The sequence below is a fragment of the Dermacentor variabilis genome, chromosome 8 (assembly GCF_050947875.1).
Source record: "Dermacentor variabilis isolate Ectoservices chromosome 8, ASM5094787v1, whole genome shotgun sequence".
Lineage (NCBI taxonomy): Eukaryota > Metazoa > Arthropoda > Arachnida > Ixodida > Ixodidae > Dermacentor > Dermacentor variabilis.
Window position 1 is genome coordinate 19,597,826 of NC_134575.1, and position 19,161 is coordinate 19,616,986.

The window sequence follows — 19,161 nt, forward strand, 5'->3', positions numbered from 1 at the left end:
AGTTTTTGAAAAAAAAGGTAAACCGGCGCTTAATCAGCTTCCTAGAAAGTAGCAACAAGCTAGACCCCCTTCAATGCGGTTTCCGAGAGGAAGGGTCGACAACAGACCACCTTGTCCGCATTGAGGCAAACATTAGAGATGCGTTCATTCATAAGCAGTTTTTACTTTCAGTATTTCTGGACCTAGAGAAAGCGTACGACACGACATGGCGATTCGGAATCCTCCTCCATCTTTCTGCGATGGGCGTCCGTGGGAACATGTTAAACACAATTGAAAGCTATCTGTCTAAGCGCACTTGTCTCGTAAAAGTTGGTAAGGTTTTATCTAAATCATTCACTCAAGAAACCGGTGTTCCGCAAGGGGCGTACTTAGTTGTACACTGTTTATTGTAAAAGTAAACAGTCTGCATAGTCATTCCACGCGCAATGTTTTATTCCGTTTATTTTGATGATGTACAAGTAAGTTTCAAATCATGCAATACTGCTATCTGCGAATAAGAGCAGCTTGGGATAAACAAATTGTCTAAATGGGCGGATGAGAACGGCTTCAATATAAACACCCCAAAATTACCTGCGTACTCTTCTCAAACAAGATAGGGGTAGCACCACTGCCTAGTACTACGATCGAGGGAGGCCATCTCTTGGTGAGCAGTCAACATAAATTCCTGGGAATCACTTTAGACTCGGAACTCAAGTTCATTCCCCATATTCAAAATCTGAAAATGAAAGGTCTGAAAAGAATCAGCCTTCTCAAGCTTCTGCCACACACTACATGGGGTAGTGATCGAAAGTGCCTTCTGAACTTATATAACAGTCTTGTCCGCTCCCACCTTCATTACGGAGCAATAATTTATAATTCTGCAACACCAAGTGCATTAAAAATCCTAGACCCCGTCCACCATCTGGGTATCCGTCTCGCGACCGGTTCTTTCAGGACAAGTCCAGTCCAGAGCCTCTACGTAGAGTCAAATCGGGGGTCACTTCATCTGCAGCCGGTCATACAGCAGTTTCACATATTTTCGGCCAGTACAAGCGAACATTTAACATCCTTTTTATTCAACCATAAACGATATCGCCACTGCTACGCTCTTCCATAACCGACCTGCAGTGAGGAAGCCGTTTGCTTTGCGTGTAAGGAACCTCAGTGAGGAAATGGGCGTTCCACTTCTTGAATATTGTCCTATGACTCAAGGGAAACTGTTAACGCCATGGCAGTGGCAGCTCATACACTGTGATATGCCGTTTGTAGATGTCACGAAGCATGCGCCGGAGGCACATATTAAAATGCATTTTTTAGAACTCCAGTATAAGTACTCTTGCACTGAGTTTACACGGACGCTTCCAAGTCAGATGCAAGGGTTTCTTACGCAGCCATCGGCCCATCTTTTTCAGAATCCGGTGCACTGCAGCAGGATTCTAGTATACTTACGGCAGAAGCCCATGCACTATTGGTGACAGTCACGACGATATAATAAAACCAAAACTTCGAAAAACAGTCATATTTACAGACTTTCTAAGCGTCGTAAAAGCCGTGAAGTCACTCTGTAGACAGAAAAACCCTGTACTTATTGAGCTCTACTCCCTTTTGTGTAGAGCATACATATCTAACCAACATATCATTATATGCTGGGTACCTGGCCATAGAGGCATTCAGGGAAATGTTCAAGTATACCAAATGGCCAGATCAACTACATCGCAAGCTACTCTTACCGTTGCGGTCCCTGCTACTGATGTGAAGCCTCTCTTACGAAGGAAACTGCAGAACCACTGGCAACGCTTGTGGGATGCGGAAACAAATAATAAGCTGCACGTGATAGAGCCACAGTTAGGTTTTTGGCCCACCGTAAGAAAATCACGGCAAACAGATGTCCTATTCTGTCGACTCAGAATAGGGCACAGATTTGGGACCCATAATTTTCTACTTTCTGGAAATGAACCTCCAACCTGTGGTAGATGCGGGGAGAGGCTGACCGCGCTCCACGCCCTACTGGAGTGTCGGGAAGGCGGAGCTGACAGAAAGAAACGTTTTCCTCTTGCATACCGTTATTACATCCCTCTTCACCCGGCTATGTTTCTTGGTAAGGAACCGCTTTTTAACACCAAGACAGTCCTCGGTTTCTTAAATGGTGTTATCTTACATGTTATATGTCCAATAAATTCGTAGAGCATCCTCGTTCGAGAGAATGCCGCTGCGATAATTGTTTTGCATAGCACATGCCTCCATGCCTTTGTGTTTCAAGGGCTTAAGGAGGCAGTAGTGCTCTAGCCAGTATTAGAATCTGATATATTTTATACATCGTATCATTTTTTGAAACGCATCTTAATGTTCATAACACACGTCATATGTCATCGCCAAAACTTTATACAAATTTTACTCACCTTAGAGTGACTATCTTTAGGTCCCTTTACAACCACGTCACTTCGACTTCATAAAATTCATCACTACACTGCGAACTCACTAAAACTGGCGTGGAACTCTTTGGCCCTACCTGGCCCTGGCGCTAATAGAAACCACACATTAAATATTTAATTATTTATTAATTCAATAAATACGTTTGAGGAGGGATGTTTAGGACGTTCAAACCAAGACGTAACAATAACCCGATTGGTTTATAACCTAACAGTACTTTTTCATGCGGGATCCTATATAATATTAATTGCTGATAGATACGAGCTAAAGCAGCATATTTTATATAGCGATTGCCGACGTAGTTGCGCAAAAGGTGACTCCCTAAAAATAAAGACCACGAATTTCTTGAGACGTCTGCGACTCTGCCGGTCCCCCTTTCACCCAAGAGGAAATGTTGAGGCTAAATAGGGCCCAGGATCACACCTCTCAAATCCTGGCAGTCCAGAAAGCACGCGAGAGGGCCGTCAGGCTTCACCTGATGATCCCCGAGTGGGCCTAGCCAGGTGACGTTGAGTTTGCTAACGTCTATAGTGGACGAAATAAAGTTGTTTCACTCACTCACTTATGTCCACTCTAAATACTAAATATTGCTTGAGGAGCCACAGCCCACCAAATTTATGGTAATATATTTATTAAATGGGAGCGTGTAGACTAGAGCCTTCAGAAAAGCAACGACTGAAGTTTATGAGGTCAGTATCTCCAACTAATAAACCACATAAAATTCCAAAGTCAAACTTTCATCTCAACCATTTCGGAAGGCATACGATGCGTAAACTTGGGCATGCGAAGAGACACAGGCCTCCTAAGATCTAGTCCCTCGTTACATGAAACACACGTGAACTTATACCCAGTATCGAGAAAAGCGAGGCTTGAAAAATAATCCAAAGATAGAAAGCCCGAAGTACACTGAAGGCCTTCAGTATTGTCTTGACTAGAAAAACATGAGTGTGTCAGCCATGCCATTGTGTTCAGAAAGATAGCAGTAGATATTTTTAGGAAAGTGCGTGTATTATTTCGGGCGAACGAGGAATATCTTTCGAGGGCACCGGACAGCCTTTGTTATTTTGGCCGCTTTGTTCGCAGTCCGCCCAGCAACTCCATAAAAATAAGCAGGCCTGTGCGTAATACGAAAACTTCGAATGTGAATCCAATAATCATTGCTATTTGATTATCACTCGTTCCAAGAATTCACTATTTTAAGTTTTCGAATGTTGGTTGCTTTTCGAATAAAAGGATTAAGTACACCTATGCAGAATCCCGAGGAAGAGATATCGATGCTCGTGGAAACTCATCCGGATTATACTGCTGTAGGAGAACTTCGGTTGTAGGACAGATCATCACTTTCTAAGCGAACGTGTGGGTCAGATTATTTTTACTCTCAAGCGTAACTGCACAGGTGTTCAAATCGGCAGTGTCTGTCTGAAGCCGCGAAGCAAGCGAACGTAGGAGGCGCCTGGAGGCGAAGGGAATCACCCGCTGGGGAAAGTACCAAGGAGCGTGCGCGCTAAAGTCCCTTGATAATTTGAAAGTACCGCCACTCTTTGAACTCTGACCCCACCACGTGACCTCCTCGCCTCCTCGCTGCCCCTTGCGCGTCCGCCCCGCGGGAACCAGTTTGGTCCCCGGCGATTGGTCCCATTGCCGTTGCCCCTGGGAACGCGCGGTTCTTGCGTTTTGCGTGTGTTTTTCTTTTTCGTCCGCGCCATTTTTCTCCTTAGCTCGGCTGGCTAGGCGCAGCGAACGCTGCACGCCATGTTTCCCGCGGTGTTGTGCTAGCGCTATGCCGTGCTGTAGCACATATAACTGCAGCAAGAAGCCTGAAGGTGGTTATGCAGTTTTCATGATACACAAGGAAAGCGTGATGCCTTGCGCAGAAAGTAGCCGCCATGTAGCATTGGCCAAAAGAACTTTCTTCCGACAAAGAACAGCGTTGTTCGAACCGCGCCTTTCTCATTGCTCGTGCAAAAGCATCTCCTTATTCTTCATCTTTTGAAATTATTCCGGCCTACTTATAAGCGTTTTTGCTCCGACAATTTGTATGTAGAATAAAAATGGGGGTGTCATTAGTGTGCTGAATATTCTGCTATGACTCATCACCCCGCACGTCGTCAACTGTTATGCAGTAGAAAATGAAGCCCTATAGGTTCTGCTTTCCGCTGCAAACAGTTATATGAGAAGATACGGCCTCTCGATAGCACTTTTCGTGGTTCTTAGGATCAGTTGCCTGTTTTTCTGAAAATCGAAATAACGGCTTGCAGAGGAGCTTTTTCGATGTGTGTGTCAGTGACTTCGTTACAATGAATGCAGGCCCTGGAATGATTAATGCCAAGTATATCCATGTCATTGCGGGTGATGAGCGCTAGCTAGTCTGCATTGCGTTTTTAATGCGTAAGCATTCCTTGGCGAGTACCACGGCCCCGTCATGCGAAAAATGTAATCCCTCGTATCTGCACAAAATTTGTAATTTGTATAACCTCATAATAGGGTAAACGAAGATGATTGGTTGCTTTGTAAGCGATAAGAAACACTTAAAGAAAGTAAAAGGAAGACAGTAAAACTTAAAGAAAGACAGTACATGAGAGGAGAATAACCACAGAGATACATATACTCGCGGACAACTTTCTGTGGCAATGAAGGGAAAGCTACGGAGGCAAAGCCCGCACAAGCGAAAGCGCTTCTTAAAAGAGTCCCGCGTGTTCATTCAAGTTACCTTAAGTTGGGGAAGAGAAAACATAAACACCTTATTAGCAACAGTTAACTGGGCCGATTCAGAGTCTGTTCCGAGCAACCAAAGCACTGTCAAACGCTGGCGGACTACTTGGCGCCGCAACACTTGTGCAGCAGCCACGCGCCCGTAGCTTTGCCTTCAATGCTACAGAAAGTTGTCCGCGAGTATAGCTTTCTTTAAAAAATGCACAGGGAAGCTTATAGTAGGGGTGGGCCAACTTGAACTTTGGAGGTAGGCCTACTTACGTTTAATGATAACCAAGTAGAAATCTGGGGGTGGCCAACTTTAAATTTGAACGCGGTCCAATTTAAATTTGGGCGTAGGTGAACTTAAAATTTGGGGTGGGCCAACTGAAGTTTGTGGGTGGGCCAATTGAAGTTTGAGGACGGGCCAACCAGAAATTTGGGGTTATGCTTGCGCACACTTAGACAACCCCAGTAGAGTTTCTGCCTTATTTTCAATTATTGAATTTGCTTTGAATTGGGCTCGAACGCACGCATGAGGGGTTGAAGATAATTATTTGGTTTTCTGACGGATACAGGCAATGTGCAGGGGGTGTTCGCAGGATCGCGCACGCTTGTTCGCACTGAAATTACACAGCTGTCCTATTGAGTTTATAGAGCACAGTGGAAAAGCTACTTTCGCATTGAGAAGACAAACATATGGACGGACGACGCACTCGCGACTAATTCATTATAGGAAGGCATGCTGAATGTAATACCTACAGTGCACATGCGCGCACAGGCAAGAGAAGCCAAACACAGAGGGATGTGCTACAGGCAATACGAGATCAAATTCACGAAGTAAATCATCTTATCACGTGGCAGAAAAAAATGTCTCCAGTATAGAACTCGCCTTAAAGCTCCTTTTATTTCAGTGCACTCCATTCATACGGCTTCAAGAAGAGACCAACCTCCTCATAAACGTTACCATCAGCATTCTCGATGCTGTTATCATAATTTTTTTTAAATTTCTACACCCCTGAGACGCGCAAGCGGCCCAAAAAGCATGCGCCTGCATCGAATACTGCGGCCCGTCAAAAGTAGCCAAGGAGAAAGACCCTGCCGTGCGCAGTGCGTGCGCGGAGAATCGAGGAGGGAAGCGCCGCGAGGAGGAGAGTGCCGCTACTTTCAAATTATCAAGAGGCTTTAGCGCGCGCGGCAAAGTAACGCCACCAAGAGGAATGTGTAGGTAGCGTTGAGCGAAGGGGAGAAGTAAAAACAAGGCAAAGCGTCGAGGAGGACGAAGTTAGGTAGAAGCACGCCGCATTGACCTCCTCCTCCAGTTGTTACAGGTATTGTTCGCGATACACGCGTACTGTGATTAACACCATCCCCGCGCGCTGCACGCTGGGTGTGCGAATGAAAGCGCTCGACGGTGAGCCGACGATGGCGGCTCAATCTCGCGTGCACAAGGGAGGAAGCGCGCCGTATTCTGTCGCGCCCATGGCACCGGGTGAGGGTAAGGAGGCGGGGGCGTTGTACTTCGGTCGCGCGCGGTCGCACGGGCGTTATATTAAAAGCGATCTGCTTTGGGGGCACAGTCTAGGCGGGAAGACGGCTCGTGCGCTGGGGTCTCAACCATCAGATTGCGTTGACGCGTCATTTCGCTCGCTGCTCCTGCCGCGATTCCTCACGCCAGCGTTTTGACAGCGAGTGTACGCTGTCCCCAAGTGTGAAGTACTCATGCTTGCCTGTACGCACTGGCACCATGCTATTTAATTTCGTTAGTAAGCTAATGTTTAGTTAGTAAGCTGCTGCGTAGGGCGCCTACTGCTATCAATTTAACTAAACTGTAGGCTAGAGTAATCAATGCAATGTCCTTACTTCTTATTCTCCACTTCTGAATATGCACTCAAGAAAAAAAAATGCAACATGGACAAAACATAGAAGTGGCAGTTTTATTTAAACGACGGAGTGATTTCACACGACACTTTTTTGTTTCATTAACAAACATCCTTGTAAAGTGACATGAACGTCTATGAGTTCTGCACATTTTATGATAGTGTGACAGAACGCTGGCTAGGAGCACTACCTATTTCTTTAATGTTTTTGTTTACTTCTTTTGGTAGAAACAATCTTCGCTTTATTCAGCAAATAGTGGTAAATAATTTGTGCTATGTACCCCATTAGCAATACGACACAAAAATCAACATAAGCCTTAGAGATGCCACAATTGCTATACAATTGTGCTACATATAACTATGTTCAATGAGGTTACCAATGGACACCCAAATAATCTTCATAGTACGGTGGAAATTTTCCCGGAACCGATTCTTTGTGCGCCCTTTAACTGCCAGCGGTGAAAGTACTGACACACTTTAGAAGAGCAGCTTGCGCGCGTTGGTGCACGAAGAAAAGAAGAAGCAGTGCTGCAGCAGAATAAAGACACAAAAGGCGATAAACACAATCACTACCTTTCTACAAACATTTATTCGGAAATAGCACAGCGAATATATATAAATAATTTCACAGAATGCGGGCATATCAGAAAGCAAGGGCTTTACGATAGCTAAAACATAAGCTCTAAGATGGTGAGGCCTGACAGACGGTGAGATGACGAATACAGTGTCTACAATTTTCGAATATTCTCTCTCTGTCACGTCTATGATTGTCTTGCTGTTGCTCTATCACTCTTTTCACACAGTTTACCATGACAGCTACCACCCACCTAGTGTTGGTCACCTTTTCTGCTGTCTTTGTGTTGGGATGTTGTGACTGAAGCAGTCACACGGCTATTGCTGTACCTTTGAACCCTCTCTTCTTTATTTGCAAGTGAATCAGTGCTAACATATTGTTGAAACGTCACCGACAATAGTTGATGGCCTTTCTTTAATGATGATGCGCACAGATGAAAATAAGCCGCACTGCTTTGTTTCACTTCCCAAGTGAGGAAAAGTGTATAATTTTATGACAGTTGTCTTCACTGAGAGTACTCCTCTTGAGCGGCCTGGGCATCTACCATGAGACAAAGCGTTGTTGTGTGTCCAATTTCTGCTGCCCACCATCGTCTCCACGCATACTGGAGCCGAGACCATCGCTACCAAAACTACCGCTGCGACCACCTTGGCCCCCCGCAAAGCCACTGGTAAATCGGCCACTCTCACCTTCCATGCCACCGCTGAGGCCCATTAGGCCTTCCATTCTTCGACCACTAAGTCTACCACCGAAGCTACCACTCAGATCACCATTGCTTTCTCCGAAGCCACCGCCACGCCCTTCAAAGCCACCTCCGCCTCCTCCAAAGCTTCCTCTAAAACTACTGCTGCTTCTTTCAAACCCGCCCGCAAAACCATCACTTCCAGCGCCAGAGCTTCCACTGAGACCACTGCTTCTCCGTCGAGCGCAACCGCCACGCCTTTCAAAGCCACCTCTGTTTCCTCCAAAGCCACTTCTGCTTCCTGTAAATCTACTGTTGATTCTTTCAAACCCGCCCTCGAAACCATCACTTCCAGCGCCGGAGCTGCCACTAAGACCACTGCTGCTTCGTCCAATGACACCGCTGCTTTCTCTGAAGCCACTGCTTCTTCCTCCATATCCACCGCCAAAGCCACCAATTTCGCCTTCCATGCCACCTCTAAGGCCACCTCGGCCTCCAAATTGTCCACCGGTGCTTCCGAGTCTCCTCAGGCTGTTTCCTCTTGTTCTAAAGATCGTAAGGATCCTGGTCAGTTCCGAGTTTCCACCATATCTCCCCATACGACCCTGCTGGCTGAAGCTCCCGCCACGGTTTCCACCGGCGAAGTCACTACCGCCAAATCTGCTGCTGCTGCCTCCATTTCCGCCATCGCCACCTGTTAAATGCATCAGTTAAAGCTTGAGTAAAGTAGAGCTTGACGGGCCGGGATGGTACATGCTAAAATGAGTAAGGTTTATTAGGAACCAAGAGATAGACACATACTGAGTATTCAATCACTCATCTCTATGAAAAAGCAGGCTCTAATGAAAACGGTTCACATGTATGGAAAGAGGTAAACGTACGTCGTCGATATTTTTCATTCTTTGCGGTAGTGTGCGCAGCATACAGCATGTAAGATCACCATACGCGAGAGCTTACTTGTGTTGGTTTCTTCCTCTATTTTGCGTTTTTGTAGCCAGCTGTGATAAACATTTTTACCACAAGCTCAAGAACGCCTACACACTGACGAAAAACAAAACAAAAGAAAAACAGAAGGTTTCGCTGCACAGGAGCGACACCGCGAGGAGCCGTTATAACCTAGGAAATGGGTACCGATGGTGCTTGGTCCTTTATCACGCTTTTGTTAGACCAGGGAAAAGTGTAACCCCGGTAAAGATAACCGCGCGGTTATACTCGCAATCGTAGAAACAATCTTACAGCTCAATGAATATGACTTATTAACCACTGTGGCACCCCTTCTGAGCACAAGCGGACAGGTGGGCGCTCACAAGCGTTCACGACAGTCATTCTTAGGGCCCCCGTCGGCTGCCACAAGGTATTCATTGAGGCGCCATGCCTACACATGCTAGTACCTCTACAGTGCTCGACGATTCAGACGCGACAATCGGCCTGCATGATGTCTGGTGCCTTCTTGCGCCATAGATGGGGGGGGGGGGAGGTGCTGCGGATTCCTGGGTGATTCAATGCGGTGTACAATGAAAGCGAGGTTCCTTGAGACGAATCGTGACCGGTTTGGCCGCCCCAGTGAACACCCGCGCTAACCGGAGGGGGGATCACTGGGTGATCACGGTGGGGTGAAAAAAGCGCCGGCTGCCTGGGTGGGCCGATTATCGCGTTTGCATCGATGAGCGTTGTGTGTTGTAGTGCGCGTTTCGTAGGCGTTGACGTTACACTGCGCATGCCATCGGTGAGATTCGCCCGTTCGTGAATGACACGCGCATGAAAGGCAACAAGAGTAACGTTACGCGCGAAATGCTAGTTCGCGGTGGGCTCACCGACGAGCAGGCGGGTCTTGCAGTCGGGCTAGCCGCTGAATGACGCTGCGAGCCGCACGCGTGGGGACGGCTTTGGTGCGTGCTTGCGAGTTCACGGGAGCATGTGCCCTCCGGGTGCATTTTTGTATTTGGCGTATTATATTTCTCACCCAATACCTGAACTAGCATGGCCAGGTTGTGAGCCAAGCAAAAAGCACCCATCGCTTCATTAAAATCAGCGTTTAGCTTTGCTCCGAGCATTGTGAGCGTCAATTTTACACCAACCAGAGAAAACGTACGAGAAAAATACAACGCACTTCGCGAAGACGTCTAAAAATGTGTGCTCTTGCAGCGCAAGTAGCATATTAATTAGGTAGTATTTATTTTTTTTATCGTAATAATGCTTCAAATGTGCTAACGTCGCTCTACTTGTTTTAGAACATGTTCTTTAAGCTTTGTTATATACTTAAGCCATCCTCGAGGCGAGGTGTAGCTCGGTTATTTAATCTGACATATGACATATGTTGACATATATCAACGGACGTCGACAGATTGTTCTATTTATGCCCGCCATCGCTACTGACCTTGTGTTCTGACATAGATGACTTCAGTAAAATGATGGATCGATACGTCAGTTTACCTTTTGTTATTACTGCGTATCATAAACATCAAGTAATAGATTATTTACGAGAAGTTCAAATTAGTTGCATTTGTGCCATCATGAAATATCGCGCCTGCATTGTCAAATTTAATTAAGTTATAAATGTGTGGCTTTAGGTCTTCCTTAAGTTCCCTGTGGGAAGAAATGTAATGGAGGTATAACGACCATTGAGGACGGTCTTGCTTATTATTACAACCAAGTCAATCACTTTCTTTATACTGAAGCTCTTAACAAGGTGCATCATCATGGGACGGTTATGTTAATCCCACATTGGGGATCGCGACATTCTCTCTTCGCATGTGACGCGCACAACACATAGGTTTTCCTCATACCTGAAGGTACAGCGCGTTCTCGCTAATGTTGGTATCACTCAACCAAAAACAGGGATTATAACATTGCTAAGCCATTCACATATACTACATCACGCATCTGGCTTTGTATCAGAGCAGATATTTTCGATTATCGCTAAGGCTTTGCTTTCGAAATTAACGAATGCTGTATTCGATAAAGATGGACAACGGTTCTGACCAAGACGCAAAGCTGCAGCTCTCACGATGACAACGTATCCTATACACATTTATTATGAAGAAGAAAATACATTGCGTTCAACGCAGATAGGCAAGAAGGGGCGCATTTGGCCACACACATGATTTCTCAGTGTTCTCAGCGTAATTGTGAAAATGATTCAATTGTAGAGTAAGCATTCTTTCCCTAAATGACCTTCAAATCGTACTGACCTTCGGAAAGGTTATCATCGTCAAATAGTCCACTCGTCACCAGCTTTTGCTGGCTGGATGTTGCACATGCTAATAAAGCAGCAAGCACATAAAGTACCAAGAGCTGAGCCATAACTATATCCCTGAAAATCTGGAGGAAAACACGGGTGCCTCTTATATACAAACATTCGGCCGAATTTATTTTGTCATGGAAAAAGGCTGGCCGACTCAAGCGTTCAACAAGCAAAAAATCTGCAAGCGCTTGATCGTATGCACATGGTCCGAAATGTTGACGAAATATGCAGTGATTTATTCTTGTTCCACAGAAAGGAAGCCTACATGCAAGTCACAATGCCCAAAAATATCTGTCCACATGTTTCCATTGCGAGTGGCCCTGCTTTTGTCTCACTGACAGTACTGACAGATGCTTGCCCTCGATGTCTGAGTCAGGCCGAGTCGAAAAGAAAACGAACAAAAATTGTAAAGCCGTTTATAGAGGTTGTCTTTTTCAACAACCAGCGTGTTTTCACCTGGCCCCCCTCCACCCCCCCCCAAAAAGAAAACAAAAGATACAAAAAATATTTTTTTTTCCTGTACAAAGGGAGAACTATTTCGATGACCTTTCTACTTGACGGATGAGGCAAGGTATACTCCAACATAAGAAAAGTCCTGTAAATCATGGCCTGTCAAGTATTTTCTGCGGTGGATTGTTCTAGGTGTATAGGCACCAACTGTAGCGGGTGGTTGCACTCATCAGTAAGGAGCTTGCAGGCATATATGATCTTGGCGCCTGTCTTAAGTTGTGTTGGGTCGTAGGGCTCCTCAGCCATATCTATTTCCGACGAAGCGGTGCGTTGAAGAGACGTGTAGCCTAAGACCATAGTTTGGTATACAGATGAGCTAGTCTTAAGAACAACGAATTGCTCTGAATAACATTAAAAAAAAAGGGAATCAGGACATGAAAATCCACGCACATGGCCTTTTCTCCCTCACGTATTTTACGGAAGATACGCTTTAAAAGGGCTCATAGAGTTGTCTAGTCTCTCATCTTCGGAAAAGCGCCTATATACAATGTCGTTGCATTACGTCCAGCGCTTCGAATGTGCGGTGGAGCGATGCGTAAGACCCTGTTGTCCGTTAACTTTCGTCGTAATAGCTTGTCTATTGTGGTCTATTACAAGCTTCGGGTATCGCCGCGTTCAGGGGGAAATGCCTTCCTGCCAAGTCCGACAGTACCCAGGCACTAGAAATTTCATCCGGCTTTCAGGATCTTGCCTGAGCTTCTCTTACTGGTGGCTCTGGGTGCGAGTGCGAAGTGTAGGTTCCAATCGAGTGTTGTGTTTGATGATCGCATGACTGGGCGCCGTGTTTAGCACAGTGAAGATGGAGGCTGGGGCAGGCGATGAGTGGCATAGATCGATTCGATGAAAGATATAACAGTTTGAACATAGGGGTAAAGCAATGAATGCGATAGCAACACGCTAGAAAGTTACACCAAGTGTAAGGCTCGTAGCGGTAGTGGCAGTATGAATTGAAGTAAATGTAAGCTAAGTAAAAACGAGGTGTTGTGCTAGAGTTCCCCTGCTTGGATCGTGCAATCAGACAGTTTCATTTATATTTATTAAGTAAAGTCAACGTCTTTCTTAGCGACCTTACGCACCGTTTTCGTATCGGGTATGTTTCAAACCTCTTTCCTGAGCCGATCTGTGATATAGTGCACAGCAGAGCCAATAAAATTACATCTTTTTCAGGTTTGATCTCTGTTATTGTTTCGCACTTTTAACATTGAGGTCTGAGAAGAGTGAAGATAAAAGGCGTGAGCTGTTGGTGTCTTGCTTTATGACATTTGTTTGTCGGCTGTCATTCCCAAAATTCTGAGGAGTAAATTTGTCAAGTATGTACAACCTTGCAGGAGCAACTTTAGTGACAGAAGGGTGTGGCAATATAACGCGTATATACCGCATCTCATACAGCATGGCATCTTATATGGAAACATATTGCTGAATATGTACGTCGCCTCATGGCGACGCCGGCGCCGATGACGGCTAAACTTCGCTGGGAGTGTTCTTATACTTGAATAAAACATCTCCTAGCCCATGTTGTCGGTTCTGGTACTATTTTGTGATATGGGACATTGGGGTTTACACAGACACGGATGACATAAATGCTCTCGCACTCGGGCATAAATGCTCACGCACTAGGGACAAGTAAGCTCAATTATTTTCTTCTTGACATTGGAATGCAACACGAAAACGTCGATGTCATCCACCACGCCGAAATACACCAGGACGCCGACATTCTGCTCGCCCGGGACGGACTGCACCCCAATTTTTTTGGCGTCAAGGTAATGGCTAACAACATCAAGTACAGGCTCAGGGGCTCTTTTAAATCGACGCAACCTACAACACCAATAAATCCTGCGTCCCAGTTAGCTTCATCACAGAAACACACACCTGAAATTTTCAACACCAGCTCGCACGAACGTTCCACCGAAGCTAGAACCCAAGTAGCATCTACACAGACGGTGGACGCGGAACCAAAACCACCTTTACAACATCCGCGCATACGGAGGCCCAAACCACCCGCGAAGCCTTCACGCAAACAGCTACATACACTAATAAGCAAACCGATACGCAGACAAATAAACATACAGACATCGGTGCAGGCCTCGACAAGAAAAGTAAGCGTAAAAAGACACCACCTGAAGATTTTTCGCCCCGGAGGTCTGCCCGAAGCAAGCAGAAATGACTACCACGCATTAGGGATAGCACACGCAACAACAACTCTCGCCCTTTCCTCCAATCCCGCAAACTCGTCACCAAACAAACATATTACAGAGCTCACCTAAAAACTGACACTAGCAGCATTAAACAGAGGAAAATCCCAAAAGGTCTCAGAATTAAGGTTAGATGCGCCCTCGGTTTTTTACCCTCCAGGCTATTATTAAAGTGGAATGCTGTCCTAGAAAATACATCGCTCTCCCTTATTGACATTCTCGAAGAACACTGCAAGGAACAACTTATGGTAATTTATGATCAACTCGACAGCATAAAGTTATCTGAACCGGAAGAAGAGAACTTAAACAATTCGTCCGAACTAAGGAGGAAAAATTACTAGATAAATACCAGCGCAAAGATATTAGAGCTGCATATCCACCCAAAGAAACTAATGTAACCCCTGCACCACGTAGCTCCACCGACAGTCCTACAGGCGAGCATCCAGAGCACTTCACAAATGTAGTAGATACATCCCAGAGTCTAAGCCCCGAAGAAGTTGATCTCCTGAAACGTCGTCTAACGTTTTGTACGACGAACAACGCAGTAAACGAATACGAACTCCACAAAGATATAACAGAGTTTTCACGACGCATGCGCATCAAGGAGTTCTTTTTAGATAGACCAGATGTAGGAAAAGAAGATAGAGACTCTCTTAGACAACCTAGCACGTGAACACCGGAAACAGAACAGTGCCCAGACCTCGATTCATACATAAAACTGATATCAAAAGAAATTCTAGAGTCAACGCGGCATTGCCGGAAACGCAAAAATTTGACCCCTGCTCAACACCAAATCCTTAAAGAACTTGCGAAAAGGAATGATGTTGTAATAAAACCAGCAGACAAAGGCGGCAGTATCGTAATCTGGCCTATAGAAAAGTACAAGAATGAGGCCTCTAAACAACTGAGCAACCACACCCATTACAGAAAACTCGACTCTAGCCCAACTTCAGATTACAGCAATATTGTGATAAACACAATAGCGGAGGTCCTGTCCAGAGAACTGATCACGCAATCTGAATATCGCTTCATGATGCCAAAGACAAAAGAGCCGGCTGCTTTTATCTTCTTCCTAAAATACATAAAGTTTCGGCGGAAGAAATATTTACAGCAGAAATCACAGGTCGGCCTATTGTGTCTAATAACAACGCACCTACTGAGTCATTATCTAAATTCTTAAATCACGACCTGTCAAACATACCCACCACCCTCCCATCTTTCGTTCAAGACACGCCGCACTTCCTTCGAATTATCGACGGCATGAACGCCAACCAAATCCTTTCCGACCGCGCTATTCTAGTCACTTTGTATATTTCTGCCCTTTACACCAACATTCCCATGAGTGAAGGAATTGAAGCCGTTTCTAGATCCCTCGCAATCAATCCCCAAGCGCACGCTCGTGAAGTTTACTTATTGCTCCTTAGGTTAGTTCTCACGCTCAACTATTTCGAATTCGATTCTACACACTACCTGAAAATTTTCGGAACTAGCATGGGTACGCCATTCGCTCCCACGTATGCGAAAATTTTCATGGGACAGCTTGAAGCAGACCTGCTGAAATCCTACCCTTTAAAACCCCACACCTACCTTCGTTACATTGACGACATATTTATAATATGGGAACACGGCACAAGCGCCTTAACCGACTTAATTAGCCATTTCAATCGCTTTCACCTGAGTGTTAAATTTACTGCTCACCACTCTCCTAGTCAGATCAACTTCCTGGACACGATGGTCTACACAGAAAACGGAAAACTGAGGACGACACTTTACCGGAAGCCTACAAATAGCCAGCAATATTTAGACTACAACAGTCATCACCCGCGACATTGCAAGCAAGGAATTTTTGTCGGAAAAGCGAAACGTATAAGAAGAATCTGCAGCGAAGACCACGATTATATCCACCACCTAAATGACCTTAAAATAACGCTGGCAGAAAGGAACTATCCCCAAGTTGCTCTCGATAGAGCTTATGATGGCGCGTCGAGATTGGAGAGACAGTCGAATTGGCGAAGAGACAGCCCACACTAGAATCTGACAGACCACCGGCCTTTATAACAACATATTCTAATGCACTCCCAAACATAAACAACATCCTAAGAAAATACCACCCAATATTATAAAGTAACGAGCGTCTTCGAAAAGCGTTCCCGGATGTACCTAGGGTTACCTATCGCCGAAACAGGAACTTTAAAGACATGTTAGTGCACGCAAAAGTCAGCCAACAGCATTCCCCCGTAATAAAAGCATGTTATCGCCCTAGGTGAAAAACCTGCAGGCATCTTCAAAGTGACATTAAAATAAGAAAGCAACGCAAATAGTTGTACACATGAAGTCAAATCAAGCTTCACTTGTACAAGTTCGGATGTGATTTATATGCCTGAATCTTCCTTCTGTAAGAAACAATATATCGGTGAAACAGGATAATCAATGAACGTCAGATTAAACGGACACCGCGCGGACACAGCCAAAAAGCTTCCCAAAGCCGTCGCCGAGCATTTAAGCCAACCAGGTCATAACTTTGATGAACTTAAACTCTACATCTTACAGCCAAATTTCCGTTACGAGAAAGAAAATGCAGAGAATGATACCTTATCCATAAGTTCAAGACATTGCAACCAATAGGCATAAACGTTTCAAAGAGAGCTTTAGAACCTATTGGCTATGCTAAGCTTCAAGTTATACGCAACAACACCTAGTTGGATTTCGTGGCGTATCCCCCCGCCTTTTTTTCTTTTTTTTTCCTTTTTCTTTTTTTCCTTTCCATTCCTCCCCCCCCCTCTTTTTTTTCAGCCGGCGTGTCAGAGGCCCTTGACACGCCGGTTAACATGCGTGGGTTAAAAGACCGAGGGGGGGGGGGCAGGGTCAGGGGTGGCCCTGGCTTTGGCCTTGTGCACCACGTTCTTTTACTCTCAATTCGACACGCTAACACACCTTCCCTCGTTTCCGCCCCCTCCCACCTCCCACCCTCTCCCCTTTAGAAGAACCCCACCTATATATACTGTGGCGAGGAAAACGTAGGTCGCCTTGAAGAAGACAAGTCCACTTGTCGAAACGTTGGCTCCTGCATTCACCTTGTTCAAGTTTTGCTCATCGTTGTGATCGAAGAGACAGACGACTCCATTTTAATCTTCGCGGAGGTTTTCAGTGATTGCCATTCTACGCCTACTTGAATCTATCTATCTATCTATCTATCTATCTATCTATCTATCTATCTATCTATCTATCTATCTATCTATCTATCTATCTATCTATCTATCTATCTATCTATCTATCTATCTATCTATCTATCTATCTATCTATCTATCTATCTATCTATCTATCTATCTATCTATCTATCTATCTATCTATCTATCCTTTTATGCGAACCTAGCGACTTAAGTTGGCTGCTAGCTTCGGCCTTTAGGTATGTGCTCGTGGTCGTGATGCTGCCGTGGTGACTGCTCCGTCGTCATCATTGCAGCTTTGTCATCCGACTCCCGCCGTGCCGTAGCCATCACGCCACCATCAGAATACAGTTGTCGTGGTCTCATTATCGGATGGCGTGGATGTCACGTTGTCGTGATTGAGTGATCTTTCCAAAGACGTTATTCCGTTGTCGTCATGCTGAAGTCATCATACCGCCTTATCTCCATTGACATCCCTCCTTCGTCGTTCCATCGCAATCCCGCTGTCGCTTGCAATCGTAAATGTGAAACAGTTGTGACGCCATCGTCGTCATTGCGTCATCGTCGTACACAGTCGTCGTAATGCATTCGTAGTTTTGCGCAGTTTTACCGCCGTGAGTTTTCGCGTAACATAATTATGTTCTCTTGTGTAGGCAAATTATAATCGGAGAGCTATCATGTCTGTAGGTTGTGTGTATGTCATAGTTTAGAATTTTCCAGTTATTTTAGCTTGAGAAATTAAATTAGTTCAGGAAATTCTTTGCATCACGTGGATGGCCTGGGTACCGGTGGTGCGAAAATCTTTTTACGGAAATGACGCCGGACGCCGTCGCCGGATTTTCTACGGCGCAGGCTGCTTAACGATGCATCAGGGAGAGCGGAAGGAGGGGGGAGCGGGCACAATTATTCTGTGATCTTTGAATCTGCGATTGCGCAACCTATTTATTTGCCTTGGCTGACGCATTACATACAGTGGCTTTTGCTTAGATACCTAGGTTTAATAAAGACTTATACGTATATTGATACATCTTGTTGCGAGGTTCTGTGTATACATCCACAGAACTTTGTTTCGAGCGAGAATTTTTTGCCCTTTATCAACCTGTATCTTCACATTTGTTTATTCCATTGGATCTTTGCATTTCTAATGTATATTTCCCAGAACTGATGTTCTCTCTGTGGTGACTATATTTGTGGTGCAATTACTCGCAATACACTACCGGTGACAGCTACTCCTGCGCAATCCATTGGAACAGCGTCAGCGTCAGGGAGATATTTACATGTCCGTTGCATGTGTACAAAAATACGAGGGGAAGTCGTAAAGTAAATGGACTTTTGCAATTTCTCGCACTAGGGTTTGGTAACACTGCTAGAAATTTAAACATTGACCTACAGCTGGGAAGGTTATGCTAACACTATTCTTGACATGGAAGGTGTGGTAGCTATTCATTTCACTCCAACAGGCTAAACTGTGAACAGCGAGAACTATTGTGATGTGTTGCGAACTAAACTGAAGCCTGAAATCAGATCCAAACGTTGTGGAAAACTGCGAAAACGTGTCATCATACAGCAAGATAACGCTCGGCCACATTCTGCCAAACGGAGGGCCGAAACAATACAGGATCAAGTTGGGAATCGAATTGCTGGAACACCCGCCATACATTCCAGACCTGGCTGCAAGTGATTTTCATATGTTTGCACCATTGAAGGAAGAGCTCAGGGGAAGAGTATTTGCAGCCGACGCAGAAGTCATTGATGCGGCGCGAAATTGGTTACAGGTGAATCTGAAAAACTTTTTTTCTCCAACGGAATAAA

At 45.2% G+C, this 19,161-nt stretch overlaps 2 protein-coding genes across 3 annotated transcripts in view; both read right to left on the reverse strand.

The window, feature by feature from the left end:
* Positions 1–19,161, reverse strand: part of LOC142589772 (uncharacterized) — a 65,983-nt gene that overhangs the window by 22,569 nt on the left and 24,253 nt on the right. The gene's annotated exons all lie outside the window — the stretch shown is intronic.
* LOC142589771 (uncharacterized) lies at positions 7,551–11,580 on the reverse strand. Its single transcript, XM_075701358.1, has 2 exons — positions 11,428–11,580; positions 7,551–8,930 (listed from the first exon to the last, which is right to left on the reverse strand). Exons 1-2 carry the CDS (start codon positions 11,537–11,539, stop codon positions 8,095–8,097), a joined length of 948 nt encoding a protein of 315 aa, XP_075557473.1. The 5' UTR covers positions 11,540–11,580; the 3' UTR covers positions 7,551–8,094.

What these genes read in the sequence shown, in the direction of transcription:
- LOC142589771 (XM_075701358.1), bottom strand. Translation starts at nt 11,539, where the DNA reads ATGGCTCAGCTCTTGGTACTTTATGTGCTTGCTGCTTTATTAGCATGT. An exon ending in CGATGATAACCTTTCCGAAG is followed by an intron (nt 8,931 to 11,427) that starts GTCAGTACGATT and finishes TGCATTTAACAG; the next exon opens with GTGGCGATGGCGGAAATGGA.